The sequence below is a fragment of the Pleurodeles waltl genome, chromosome 9 (assembly GCF_031143425.1).
Source record: "Pleurodeles waltl isolate 20211129_DDA chromosome 9, aPleWal1.hap1.20221129, whole genome shotgun sequence".
Lineage (NCBI taxonomy): Eukaryota > Metazoa > Chordata > Amphibia > Caudata > Salamandridae > Pleurodeles > Pleurodeles waltl.
In genome coordinates this window covers 334,289,131-334,303,986 of record NC_090448.1, presented here as the reverse complement: position 1 = coordinate 334,303,986, position 14,856 = coordinate 334,289,131, and the positions used below count along the sequence as shown (strand labels likewise).

Genomic DNA, 14,856 nt, shown 5'->3' with positions numbered 1-14,856 from the left:
TGAAAGAGGAATTGAATGCATTTTTCATTGCTTGGGCTTAGTCGCTGCTGATCTCTATTTGTGGAGGGGCTTCTGATGTAGCAAGTGTGTAACATTGGCAAATACTATATGTTCTTGGACGTTTGTCAGTGTTGACACTGAGATGGTTTGCTTCTATTCCTTCCTCAGTTTCCTAAGTTTGGGGGACACTTGTGGGGGGTTCAGTTCTCTACTGACATGCTCTGTTTACCTGAAAGTACACCTGATTGAGGCAATTCATTGTGGATGGCCTGGGCTGATTTTTTTGAAGTTGCAAATGAGGAAGTTGCACCAATGTTTCTGTGATTTCAAAATCATAATAATTTGTCACCATCTCAGCATTATTTGAAGGGTCTAAATTTTTAATTCTGAGGACGATGTGGTCTGTGAGGGTAAACTCAGTGAATCTTTACATTAAGCACATCAATCTTTTTTTATGTGGGTGATTTTGCATGGCAATGGTTACATTTAAGTAGTGAGTGCTCACACAAGTTAAGGTCATAGATTATATCCTAATGAAACTGTGACTTGCTATCCTACTCATATTGATGTTAGCTGTTATGTTACCAAAGAGTCATGACGAACTGTCATTTTGTCCAAATCCTGTCAGCACACTACAACAATGCTGTAAAGATGCCATGATCTACATACTCTACAAAAGGTAAAATAAAATCTCCTATGTTATGGGAATTGTGCCCAGTTATGGTTTACCTCACTATCATGTCCTTAGTAAACCTGGATGAGCTCATGTATAATACATAAATCACTGTCAGGCAACATGTTCTGTTAAGGTAAAACCCATCTAGATACTTCTAAAGAAGTCATTGGCTGATGCTATTCTTAACATTCAATAGATGTATTTCCTTCCTGAAGACAAACCAGCTATTTTGCCAATAAATCAAATTTCATTTGTTCCAATATAAAAATTAATGGGGACAATATTTACACATTTTCCTGAACTCTTTAAAGCCAAACTCATTTTCTTGACAATGGCATGTTCAAATAAAATCGTTGTGAAACATCAAATACAATTATCTTACTTGCAGGACTTGTGAGAACATGGTTTAAAAACAGCAGAGATAGGATGTGCGTAGCAAATTGGACAAAGGTCTTCCTCGCTGGTGGGCTGTAAAACAGAAGACATTAAAACGTTAAAACAAACACCTAAAAATTATAAAAATCCCAAATCTCATCCCTTGATTCACTATGAGAAATCGAAAAATATTGCTCTGCCTCTTCAAACTTCCCTTTTCTTAATTTACATTTGGGCATTAATAGGAAAGTACCAGTGTATACAAACCCCCATCTCCTACATAATGACTTTCAGCATTTTTCTCTTGCTCTATGGGTTTAAGTTTCCTGAGTTATACAGATTCAGTTTGCCACGTCACACGGGAACTGATTTATCAGTAGTTCTATAAAGTTTAGTGTACCTACCTGTAATAATAGTTTTGCAGCTTGATGGTATTATAGGTTAATATGTGTGGATCAATCAATCAAGGGGTCTCCAGGCACTGGTGGCTTTCTGCGGGTCTCAGCCGGAAGATGATGGAGGTCAAAGAGCCAAGTCTTAAGCTGCTTTCTTAAGTCCTTCAGGGATGGGTGCAGATGGAGGGGGAGGTTGTTCCAGGACTTGGCGGTGAGGTGAGAGAAGAAGCGACCTCCGCAGTGGTTGCGACGGATGCGGGGGGAGGTGGGCCAGATTTGGGGTGGAGAAGTGGAGTTCTCTGGTCAGTTGGTGGTATGTCAGGTGTTGTTGATGTAGGCGGGTCCAGAGTTGTGGAGAGCTTTAAAGGCAGGTGTGAGGCGATAACCCTGTCATTTTGTGGTTGAGCTCGGAACAGACTCTTGGTTTCTCAAATCTTAAAATTGTAGGTGCTGATAACAGCAGATACCAGAAAACACATTATGATGTTGATCCGAAGCACACAATGATTCACGCTCTACAGGAGACTTTCAATTTATTTACCCTCGCCTCAAATAAAATGTGAGGTAAAATGTGTAGATAACAATTTTGTTTGCTACTTCACAGCACAGTTGAAGAAGTGCATGTGTGTGAAATTATTGTATATTTGCATACTGAGTATCCATAGTAAAGCAGTAACCACCCCTTTATAGAGGTGGCCTGAAGTTGATATATGAGCAAACGGATTAGTAAGTACTGCCTGAATGTCTACTCAGAAATGCCTGGGGAGTACATATGCATTGAGGACATTTCACAGCCTTACATACATCAGAAAGTTACATGTTGCCAAGATAACTAAGCTTTCTTATCTGTACCTTTAGGATTCGGTCTTGCATGTAATCAATGTAATCACAATTTTTAGAGCAGTGAATCTCATGTTAAAACAATGAAGGAAGAAAACAGCTTGGATCCTAGTTCAACCAACCAGTTTTAAGCTGTTATAGTGTGTACAACCAGGTTTTTAGTCCCTTAAAAGGTCAATATCCTAGTTTTGGAGCTTAAATGGAAGGGCAAGGTGTTCTATATCTTAGCTCTCATCACCCAGAAAATACGCCCATCACACCTAGTTCGCTCAGCTGAGGCAGCCCTAATTATAACAGCGGTGATCATAACTCACAAGTGGGAATATATTGATGAAATACCACATGGCCTTCAAAATAATCCTCTTTCCGACTGGTAATCAATGTAGTTCATTCAATGCATCAGTGGCAGAGGCGAGTCAAGATCTTTGTAGAGCAAGCTTAGCCGTGATATTTGTATTTCTTGCAATGCCTAATTAGGCCCCAAGTATACTGGGTTGCAGTAATGGAAGCAACCCAATATAGTCACTTGAACAACCAAGGGACTTGTCTTTGCTGGCAAATGTGATACAATTTAACATAATATCAATCAAGGGCAGCAGGAAGCTGACATCTAGCTTACTTTTCAAAAGGTAAGTTGGGGTCAAATGAAATTCAAAATTATGGACTGGGGCAGGAGGTGCTGGAGTGTCTCCCAATTTAAGTGGTCATATGCCAGGTGGTAATCTACGTACAGATTTACATCAATATTCTACCAAACCCTCTGTATTGTTCAAACTGACTTTCAACTGACCAGCTTGCCTCCGCAACCATGTGCTGCTGGAAACGTATGTAGGCTTCCATGGCAACTGTTGAATCATGATCCAATTAGATCAACATTTGGGTATAGTAAGGAAATCCCCCTTTTTGTATGGTCACCACGCAAGTTTTTGGACTGATGCTGCTGATGTTTTGACTCCAAGTGCACTGAGGCCTGCTAACCAGAATCAGTAACCTGACCTTAAAGTGTATATTCAATTGGCTGTACCAAATTAGAAATGGCTAACTTACCTGTAAGTCCCTAGTAAACGGTACCCTGGTACCCAGGGCAAGTAAGTTAGGGGGGTAGGTCAGAGTCTGCAGCACTCATTGTGCCACCCCTGAAGTCCTCCAAGTAAAACAAGTTCCCCAGTTGGCCACTGCAGACTGTTACAGCAGTTGTGTACTGTTAGCCCGACTTTGCCATTGAAAGCAATGACAAAGCCACCACTTCCCCTAGATGTGTGTGTAAATTACACCTCTGGCAGGCCTACCAAGTCCTCAAGGCAGGGTGAAACATATAACCCAGGCAGGACATGTATCTTACATGTCCTGACAGTAAAACATGCAAAACCACAGTTTTTACTGTGGAAAGTCGTGGTCACCCAATTGACGAATGCAGGGTTACACGCTGACCCCTTAGCTGTGCTAACTCCTGAACGGTACGGACAAAGTAGGCACTTCAGGGTATCATTACATTAAGCCCAACTAATATCGCAAATCAAAACATAACTTGTTGCAGTGTGCAGCTTTAGCAAAACTGCACCTTTGTTACCAGTGCCTTCTAAGGTACACAGGGAGTCTGCTCCACAAGACAGCTTTCAGTCCTTCTGGAGAGAGGCGCCAACGACTCTCAGGAAGGTGAGCAATGAAGGCTTTAAGGCCAGGGATGGTCCCCTCCCTCTGCAGGAAGCCACTTATGTGTTAGCCCCAAAATACAGGCTTCAAAGGTGAAGCCACCTTTGAAGGACAGGTGTGTAACACCTGGGGGGAGGGCTACCCCACTGTTGAGGTGGACAGGCTGGCACAGGATGCAGAGAAGGGAAACCAGTCGCCTTTTAGCCCATTGGCTACTAACCGCATCCTACCTTCAGGGCACTTTCCAAGCATAAAGGGGGCATTCCCTGGCACCCAGACCTCAGGTTCTCAACCAACTTGGAAGAAGGACTGAAGGATGACTGCCCTGCTGCACTGAGGGACCAACAAAGAGAGGCTGTACCGAAAAAGACTGCACCTGGTGGATAGTGACCAGAAGGACTGTGTCTGCCATGTCCTAGTCAAGGAGAAGCTGTCTCCAGATCTCTGCCAAGCCTAGAAAACTCCAAAGGACAGCTGACTGGCCTCATGTTCACAGCACAGGGACACAACACCTGAAGAAGCCTGCTGGGGCAAGATGGTAGCCTACAGTCTTCAAGCCGATGCAGAAGTCTGTTGGGGCAAGATGGCAGCCCAAAGTCTTCAAGCCACTACCACCACTGTCGTGCAACACGGAAGACCAGGACCCGTTGCACATGGTTAAACCCTAGTTTGCTTGGCCCGGGAATGGTGTCAAAAAGTTGCTGGGTCCCTCAGAAGGGAAGTTATCGACCCAGGAAGGACTCGCCTGTGACCATGACAACAGGCGACTGGTAGCCTAGTGGGGAATGGACTTCGACCCTGCAACTAAGACCCCCTTATCTTTGTGGACCTTAATTCACCATTATATAAGGGGGCTAAAGGACATGACTGGCGTGGACATTTATCTGGAAATGGAAATACATTGTTTACTGCTGCGACCTACACTTAGAAAAAGATCCATATTGAAGTTCAATGTAGGAGGTAGAAAAAGGCAGATCAAAAAAATTCTGAGTGCTGTTTTTAACAGAGACTTCTAGCTGCAGATTCCTCACCTGTGAATCTCCCCTGTTGCCAGACTAATCTCAACGCCACTGACACGGGAAGGGGGAACTGATTGTTTTGCTGGATTCAGAGAGCCACCCTCTACCACTTAGACCATATACCTTATAATGCCCCACATTACTAATTAGGCAATCTTGATGAGGATGAGAATAAACAATATGACAACAGCAATCTCTTTGATGATCTCCAGGATGCCAGTGGTCTTGATAACCCCCCCCAAACATTGGGCTCGCCTCCCTAATACTGCCATTGCCTGTCCACATCCTGAAAAACCTACTCAGGAGCCCCTGCTCCCATTTAACAAAGCCTTAATTGGTGTGCTGGTGGGTACCTGTTCTAAATCAGGATCTTGTTCTCCAGTCAATAGGCAAGTGGTAAGGAGACATAGGAGGGCTCCCAATGATCCAGACTTCGTCTTGCAGCATCACAACCTTGTCTTCCAAAGTTCAGTATGCCACTAAACCCCAATGCACTCCCTACCACCCCACCTGACAGAGAATCAAAAAGAATGGAGACATTTGACAAATGGTTGTTTTCATCGGCCAGTCTTGCCCTCAGGTTGAAAACACCACAAGCCTCTTAGGCAGATAGTCACATGCATTATGGAGCAAAGTGGCTGATATCTTGCCAATGGCTTTAAATGACATTTGTCAAACTTTACCAAAGCTGATCTTTGACAGATGATTTCAGACCAGACTTGATACAGTACTTTGCCACATCCTGTCTGAGTGTTTAGGTAAAGCTGTTGATACCAGCGCGGTGCTTAAGCTCCATCCCTGGAATTCACTCAACAAGCTTTTCTGTGGCTGTCCACCATCTCTTATGGAAATGCCCTTTGAAGACTGTAGGCAGTTTGCAGCGAAGGTGGACCTTGCCAATGTCCGCTCTCTTGGCTCAGCCCAGAAGTTCCACCAGCAGCTATGCCCCTTTCAAGGCTTTTATAGAGACTACCTGCAGAAGCAGAGCCAATACCAGTCTCAGCAACAACACACATTGTATGCCTTTTCAGGTAGAGGTTAGGCTCAGACAAACAGCTTCCAGTCTCCCAAGGGTAACAAACTACCTAAACCCGAGCCTCACCTCACGAAGATGCACATAACTACTTTAACTTGTCCTCAGAGACACATGATGAACTAATAGGGAGTCACATCACCTTTCACCTCCCTTACTGGAGGAGCATCACATCCAATTAACAGGTGCTTCAGATCATGCAAAAAAATTACTCCCTACCCTTCCTGTCATACCCCCCCGGACATGCCACCTGCATCACAAATCCTCCCGGAGTATCACTTGTCCATACTCAGTATAGAAAATCAGGCTCCCTTGGACAAGGGAGGAATACAGAAGGTGCTAGCATCAGATATCAGATATCAGGGCTGGTTGCTACTGCCAGTATGTTCTGGTGTTGAAAAAGGACAGATGCCTCCATCCTTTCTTAGACCTTTACCCTATGAACTTCTTCCAGACGCACAAATTCTAAATGCTCAGCCATGGCCCAAGTCCTTTCTGCACCTGTATCCATGAGACTAGATGGTAATGGACTTGCAGAATGCGTATTTACACATCCCCATCCTGCACTCACGCAGACATTACCTGCAGTTTCATGTAGGCCAAAAACAAGTTCAGTTCACCGTGCTCCATTTTGGCATTACCAGTGCACCTCAGATGTTCACAAAGGTTATGGTGATGGTTGCAGCCTATCTGCGGGTGTTGGGATTACCTACTCTTCCCATACCTCTGTGACGGACTAATGAAGACAAGCTTGCCCTAAACAGTTGTAAACCACCTCTAGACAACAATGGACCCATTGGCATCACTGAGGTTTTCCATCAACTGCCAAAGTCACACCTGACTCCTTCATAGCGCCTCCCCCTTTAACAAAGCCATTCTGGATACAAAGCTTTTCTGAGCCACCCCTCTGCCTCTTTGAGTCTAGGACATTCGGGCTATGATCCATATGTTACTGCCGCAGAGAGACCATAATACTCACCTCTCTGATGTGCACTCTTTTCAAACCCATGCACCATTGTTCTAATCATCTCCTTACCATCAAGACAGCATTCCTCATTGCCATAACCACAGCCAGGTGCATGAGCGAACTCCAGTCACTGCTCATGGTACCCTCATATACATCTTTCTTCCTGGACCAATTAGCCCTCTGGACAAAAGCAGCATTCCTGTCCAGGCCTGCGACACCCTTCCACATAGGGCACTCATTCACCTTGCCGCCTTCCTATACACTACCTCACCCCATCAAGGAAGAAGAATGGCTTCATCGCATGGATGCTAAACGGGCACCTAGCCTCTACGTGGACCAAACCGGAGATTACCGACAGGACAACCGCCTATTCATCAGTTTCCCTGGGACTAAGAAAGGCACAGTGGTGCAAAAGAGGACCCTCTTAACATGTACTGGACTATGCATAAAGGTCAGTTATGGGCTAGCCAAGAAGCAGCCCCTAGAAGGCTTGCGTGCTCATTTCAGCAGAGCAAAGGCTGCTACAACTGCATTCGCACTCTATCTAACCGCAAAATCCTCTAGAACCCACCCTCATCCCCGATCTGTGGAATAGACTCATACAGTTCATTAATAAGACTCCAACCTAAAGTCTGCATACTACCATACACTGGTTTCATTGGCTCCGCACGATGGAGATCAGAAATAAATGGACATCAGCTTGCAGAAGTGCCACACAGATAGTGGTCCCCACATCATGTCTGGGGTGGGACAGACCAGATGCAGAAACTTAAAAGTTACTTACCTTCGGTAACAAAATATCTGGTAGAGCCATATCCTAGTTGCAGATTCCTTTCCTTAGAATTTTCCCCCAGGTGCCAGACTGGATCCAGAGATTTTCCTTCGAGCAATACCCTTGCACATCGGTAGGTGGCATTGGTCGACTCCGCGGGCGTCGTAGGCATAGTGGTCACCGTGATGACGTCGGGAGTAGTATATAGACGCCGCCCTCGTGCAGTGATGTCAGTTTCTTTTAACGACTTTCCACGCCAAAGTGCAGAGCCGCTAAGAATACTGAGATTGGTGCGCCAGAGCTAAGGCCCTGAAAGGGAGAATCCCTATCCCTAGAAATCAGTTCACAAGCGGGAAAGGATGGGTGGGCAGTAAGGAATCTGTAACTAGAATATGTCTCTATCAGATATTTCGTTACCGAAGGTAAGTAACTGGTACATCTTACAGAGACTTCTAGTTGCAGATTCCTTACCTTAGAATGGATACCCAAGCAATGCCATCTTCGGTGGTGGGCTGCGAACCAAGATCATACTAGAAAGTCCTGTAGGACCGAACGACCAAAATAGCCATCCCAACAGACCTGACTGTCCAGGCAGTAGTGCTTAGCAAATGTGCAGGGACAACCACGTAGCCGCCTGGCAGATATCCAGGACAGGAACTCCGCCTGCTAACGCAGTGGAAGCAGCAGTTGCTTTGGTGGAATGAGCACACAAGCCTTCAGGAGGTTGCTTCTTGGCCAAAGCGTAGCACATTTGGGTGTAAAGAAGCACCCATCGAGAGATGATATGCTTCTGCGCCGCCTTCCCTTTTTTCGCACCCAAATACCCAACGAAGAGTTGATCGTCCACCCGGAAATCTTTAGTACGATTGCGGTAGAACACCAACACTCTTTTTGGGTCCAAATGGTGGAGTCTCTCCTTCTCATGGGAAGGATGTGGGGATGCGTAGAAAGTAGGCAAAGTAATGGGCTAGCCTACATAAAAGGGTGTAACCACCTTAGGAAGGAAGGAAGCCCTAGTGTGCAACACTACTTTGTCAGGGTGCACAGATAAGTATGGAGGTTTTGAGGAAAGGGCCTGAAGCTCACTCACCATGTGAGCAGAGGTGATAGCGACCAGAAAGACAGTTTTGAAGGTCAGGAGCCGCAAGGGACAATTATGCATTTGCTCAAAGGGGGTACACAGATTAAGGTGCCACTGAGGCATGATAGATGGAGTGAGAGGAAATAAATAGGTGAGCCCTTTTAGAAATCTACTCACAACAGGAGATTTAAAGAGTGAGGGCTGATCAGGTAACCTAAGAAAGTCCGAAATGGCAGATAAATACCCTTTAAGGGTGCCCAAAGCAGAGCCCTGCTGGGCTAAAGAAAGAATGAACAGAAGAACCTCTGATAGAGGGGCAGAAAGGGGATCAACAGATTTGTTGGTACACCATGCCACAAATTTATTCCAAAGACAGGTGTATACAGTTTTAGTTGATGGACGAATGGCTGGCAAGATAACATTGCAGACTTCTGAAGGGCAAAAGCCGTCAACTGTTGCCGCTAAATCTCCACGCATGAAGGCAGAGGTTGGACAGTTTCGGGTGACAGAAGATCTGCCCGAAGAGGCAGTCTGTGTGGAGGATCGATGGATATGCTCAATAGCTCTGGATACCATACCCTCCGTGCCCAGTCCAGAGCCACCAAGATGACTTGGGTCCGGTTGTTCCTGATTTTCTTGAGAACTCTGGTCAGAAGAGGTATAGGCGGAAAGGAGGCCGGAGTTCCACTCGAGATGAAAATCGTCTTGAGCGAGTACCACCTTGGAAACTCCAACGCACAAAACACCTGCCATTGCGTGTTCTCTGCGGAGGAGAACAGATCTAACCAAGGCTCTTCCCACTGCCGAAAGAGACCTTGCGCCACCTCCGGATCGAGACACCATTTGTGATCGGCTGTGCATCGACGCTGAGTTCGTCCGCTCTGGCGTTGAGGAAACCCGCCAGATGTTGAACCATTAGGGTATGCCCTGATGTTCCAGCCATGTCCAGAGGCGTAGTGCCTCCTGACAAAGGGAATGCTTTCAACACAAGCCTGATCGCCCGGAGCTCCAGCAGATTGATATGGAGCCCCGACTACGCTGGAGACCAGAGTCCTCCGATCTCCGCCCCTCCCATGTGGTCACCCCAACCCAGAAGTGAAGCATCTGTCACTATAGAGAGATCTGGTTGGGGAAGGGAGAGGGATCTGCCGTGGACCCAATGCGGATTCGAAAGCCACCACTGCAGGTCTTTTGCAGTCCCCTCCAAGATCTGGATCAGGTCAGAGAGATTCCCCTGATGCTGCGCCCACTGGAACTTCAGGTCTCACTGCAGAGGGCGCATATGCCACCTGGCATGTGTTACTAGCAGGATGCACGAGGCCATGAAGCCCAGCAGCCTCAGTCAGTCTCACCGAAACCCAAGACCGAGGCTGAAAGATCGAAATCATAGCCTGAATGTCTTGGACTCGTTTTTCAGGAGGATAAGCCCGAAACTGCACCGAGTCCAGAACTGCTTTGATGAAAGGGAGCGACTGAGAGGGGGTCAGGTGTGACTTCAGCATGTTTATAGTGAACCCCAGCATGTGCAGGAGGTTTGCCATAGTCTGAAGGTGGGAGACAACTTTCTGGGGCGAGTCCGCCTTCAACAGCCAGTCGTCGAGGTAGGGGAAGACTGAAACCCCTAACCTGCGCAGATGAGCTGCAACCACCACTATCACTTTCGTGAACACCCGAGGGGCACTGGTAAGGCCGAAGGGGAGCACGGTAAACTTAAAGTACTTGTGACCTACCACAAATCGTAGGTAACGTCTGTGGGCAGACAGGGTGGGGATGTGGAAATAAGCTTCTTGCAAGTCCAACGCTACCATCCACTCTCCAGGGTCCAAGGCAGACAGAACCTGAGCCAGCGTGAGCATTTTGAATTTCTCCTTCTTGAGGAAGTAGTTTGGGTCCCGAAGGTCTAGGATAGGACGTAAGTCCTTGTCCTTCTTTGGTATCAGAAAGTAGAGGGAATACCAACCATGACCTACTTCTGGCACAGGGACCTTTTCTATAGCTCCCTTGGCCAAGACAGCTGTGACTTCTTGGCGGAGAAGCACCAAATGATCCTCTGGAAGGTGATTGAAGGATGGTGGCATGGGTGGTGGAGCAGATTCGAAAGGGAGGGAGTAGCCCTTTCGAACAATCTGCAAAACCCACCTGTCCGTGGTTCCAGTGGGGCAGGTGATGGTGAATCCTGCCACCAACTGGACGGGAGTGAGGAGACGGACTAGGAGGGTTTGGAGGCTGCAGCGGGGGCAGAGGTGGACTGGACAGAACTCTGGGTTCCTGTCCCACGGCCACGTGGGATTCCGTGTCCTCGGCCACGCATAGGCTGACCAGCGTGCGAGGCATGGTGGCTGGGTGGAGGACACGACAGGGAGCCCCTTCTGTGGCCATGAAAGGGGCAAAAAGTGCACTGTGGTGGGCGAGGGGCTGAGGAAAGACTGAGGGACAGAGCCGTAGCCCAGGAATCCTTAAATCTCTCCAAGGCCGAGTCAGTTTTGTCTCCAAAGAGACGGGAGCCATCAAAGGGCATGTCCATGAGTGACTGCTGGACATCCCCCGAAAACCCAGAAGTATGTAACGAGGCGTGGTGTCGTAAGGCCACCGTTTTAGCAACCGATCTGCCCAGAGGGTCGGTTGTGTCCAGGCCACAACGGATTGTGAACTTTGCCGCATCTCTCCCATCGTTCACAGCTTGGGAGACGATAGCACGGGCCTCCTCTGGTATCTGCGGCAGGACTTGGGCAACCATATCCCACAAAGAGTGGGTATAGCGGCCCAAAAGGCATGCAGTGCTCACAGACTGCAGCGTGAGATTGGAGGAAGAAAACAACTTCTTGCCAAACTATTCCAGCCTTTTGGATTCCCTATCTAGGGGTGCAGAACGGAATGTGCCTGAAGAAGAGGAAGCTTGGATAACAAGATTCTCAGGCATGGAGTGTTGGGACAGGAATTTAGGGTCGTTCGGAGCGGGCCGATGGTGGTGTGCGATAGTCCTATTCACAGGAGCCTCTGTGTTGGGTTTGGACCATGTACCCAAAAGGACATTGGTGAGGGCTTCATTACAAGGCAAAAGGGGTTCTGAAGTAGAAGCCCGAGGCTGAAGCACCTCCGTCAGGAGATTAGACCTGACCTCAACTGTGGGAAGCTCGAGATCAAGGGCCTCAGCTGCCCTACTGACCAAACCCTAAGTTGCTCCCTCTGCCGTAGCCATGGTAGGAGGAGACAGCATGCCAGCGTCAGGAGAAGTATCCACACCACTGGCTTTGCCCAATTCCTGAGCCCAGTCCATAGCAGGGTCATCCTGGTATTCATAAGGGTACAGGGACCCCTTAAATTCCTCCCCATATTCATACCCATAAGAAAAAGGGTCTGAATCTGACCTGAGATGAATAAGCCCCATCGAAGCCGAAGGCCACGCCGGCTGACGTCGCTCCGACTCCAAGTCGTCGGGGATCAGAATCGGGTTGACATCGATAGTGGGCACCACCGAAGTCGGAGTGTCGATATTTGACCAGTCGCCGGGGAAGGTCTCAAGGGTGCGACCGGCACGGATCTGCGCACGGATCCACAGGTGACCTCGGTGGCCGGAGCCGAAGCCACCGGCGCAGAACCCGAAGGCCCCTCAGCCGAACCCTTTGCGCCCGAAGGTGCCGTACCGTGGTCAGACCGCCCAAATATGAGGCGCATGGCCTCATAAAACACTAAGCTGGGTGGGGTCGCTAAAGGAAACTTGGGGAAGAGCAGAGCCGACCCAGACGCAGGCTCCGAGGATGGAGGCCTAGGGCGTGGACGCTCTTCCTGCATCGCGTCGGCCGAGCCCAATCTGCGATTCGGTAACTTGTTACTGAATCTCAATGTGGGTTTAGCAATTCGGTATTAGAAAGAGACGTGTTCTGGCCGTCCCTTCCAATGCCAAATCTGAATGGTATGCAAGATTGTTTTGTGACCGTGAATGCGGTCACAAAACCATGTCAGTTAGCACCAATTTCTAATTTGTGTTAACCCATTCGCAAAGGGAAGGGTCCCCAAGGAACACCTTCGCCTTTGTGAATGCATGCGAAAACATTTTAAAGAGCAAGCAGTGGTCCCACGGACCACTGCCTACTCTTAAAAAATAAAACTGAAACATTTCATTATAAACGCGGCCTCTTTTCCTTCAAGGAAAGCGGGCTGCGTTTAAATAAAAGAAAAATTAAATAAAAGATTGCTTTATTTAAAAGCTGTTACAGACATGGTGGTCTGCTGACCCCAGCAGGCCACAATCTCTGTGATTTTTGTGATTCCCAGGTGGGTCACACATTGCAACCTACCTCATAAATGTTAATGAGGTAGGTCTATTTGCAACCCACCAGTATTCGCAAAAGAAACTCAATGGAGTGTCTTACATCTGGAATTGTTATTTCCTAATTGCAATTTGCATGGAATCACAATTAGGAAATCGCAATTCCAAATGTTCAAACATGTGGCCCTTAGTTCCTTATTTGAAAATATTACAGCATGTCAGAGTATGTGGAGCAATCTTACTGGTGTGGATTATAGATAAGGAAACAATGCTGAAATCTATAATTTGATAAATGTGTATAAAGATACTACTATAGTGATTAATTTATAATGTCCCCTCATCGCAAATCTATCTTTATTCATTTTTGGGAACCTTTATTAAATTGTTTAAAAAAAATAAAAAAAAGTTAGCATCCCCTGCGCAATGATGTATTTATAAATAAAAACCAGTGGCGTAGCAAAGGCCCCTGCAGACTCTGCAAAGCTCGGGGCATTAGGGTTGGGGGGGGGGGGAGAAGGGTGGGGGGTGTTGCAGGGGAATGCCCATGCTAAAACTTAAAGAAACATTACTGGATTGAATGCCACTTCACACAGTAAATTGGGAATATTCCTAATTTGTTAGACATAGGCGACTCTGTCAATTTTCACAAGCCCAGTAACAGGTTCTCCCACATTTTGAATGCCTAGTTACAGGCAATGTTGGCCTCCACAGACCAGTAAAGTAAACCCCAAGGGGCCAACCTACACGTGCTATCAGACTATACATGGCCAGAAATGAAATGGGAATGTCAACTTTTATGCAGGACTTAATGTGCCATCCTTCAGCTCATGAATTCCCCCAGTAGGCTGCAGGCTAGGGGACTGCTTATAAAGCAGGATTCAATCATGCCCAGGAGAGTCAATTTTGCCCATGGCCTCCTTCAGTGTATGGAAGGCTGGTTTGAATTTTTTTGCTAGGGTTGATTTTGGTTCCTAGTCCTTTGAATGACCTGTTTCAGGTAATATTTGCATACACTTCACAGCAAAATGTAAAGTCCATTTCCATATGCCTAGCAATAGGTTATGCCCATCTCTACATGCATAACAGATTCAGGCAGCCTCCACATGCCACACAATATTTATGTTCAGCCTTGTGACCACCTCTCCCTTTGAAATAGGTGTCTCTGGGCAGGGGTGGGGTGGCCTCTGAGCACCACCAGACTGCTTTGAAGGGCTTATTTCATGCCTCTCCTCACATAAAACAGTGTGCCCCTGTTCAGAAGCCCCGGTTCCTGCTCTGGGGCAAAACGACACAAAGGACAGGAAAGTGGCCACCACCCTGTCGAGCTCCTACTCTAGGGAGGTGCACAAAGTTCTGCCAGGTGGCTGTTTGATTCTGCCATCTTGGAGACAAGGTGGGCAGAGGCCCCTGGGAGCATCTGACTGGTTAGGCGAGGTAGATGATGTCCCTAACCTCCTCTGACAGGTGGATCACTACAGAGAGTGACCAACCCTCTATTAGGGTTTATTATAGGCAGGTCCTCAGATTAATTGAGAAAGACTCTACAAGGAACTCTCTGCAAGATATCTTCTGCTCCTGGCCTCGGAACCGCTCCTGGTCTGCTTTTGGAACAGAAACAAGGCTGTATCCAGTTGGGAGTGCTCCCACTGCAACATTGTTTCTCCAGCTCCCGCAAGACTTCTGCAACATCCGTGGCTGTGCAACCTCCAGCATCACAAGGACTCTGTTTGCATTTAAGAAGCAAGAAGGAAGCTCCCTTGAAGTGAAGGAGTCAC

At 47.3% G+C, this 14,856-nt stretch overlaps 1 protein-coding gene across 2 annotated transcripts in view; it reads right to left on the bottom strand.

The window, feature by feature from the left end:
* RNF123 (ring finger protein 123) overlaps nt 1-14,856 on the bottom strand; it is a 1,441,353-nt gene that overhangs the window by 20,332 nt on the left and 1,406,165 nt on the right. For both annotated transcript variants that reach the window (XM_069206868.1, XM_069206867.1), the window contains exon 38: nt 1,059-1,144. In XM_069206868.1, coding sequence (XP_069062969.1) covers nt 1,059-1,144 — 86 coding nt within the window. The remainder of the gene's footprint in view (nt 1-1,058; nt 1,145-14,856) is intronic.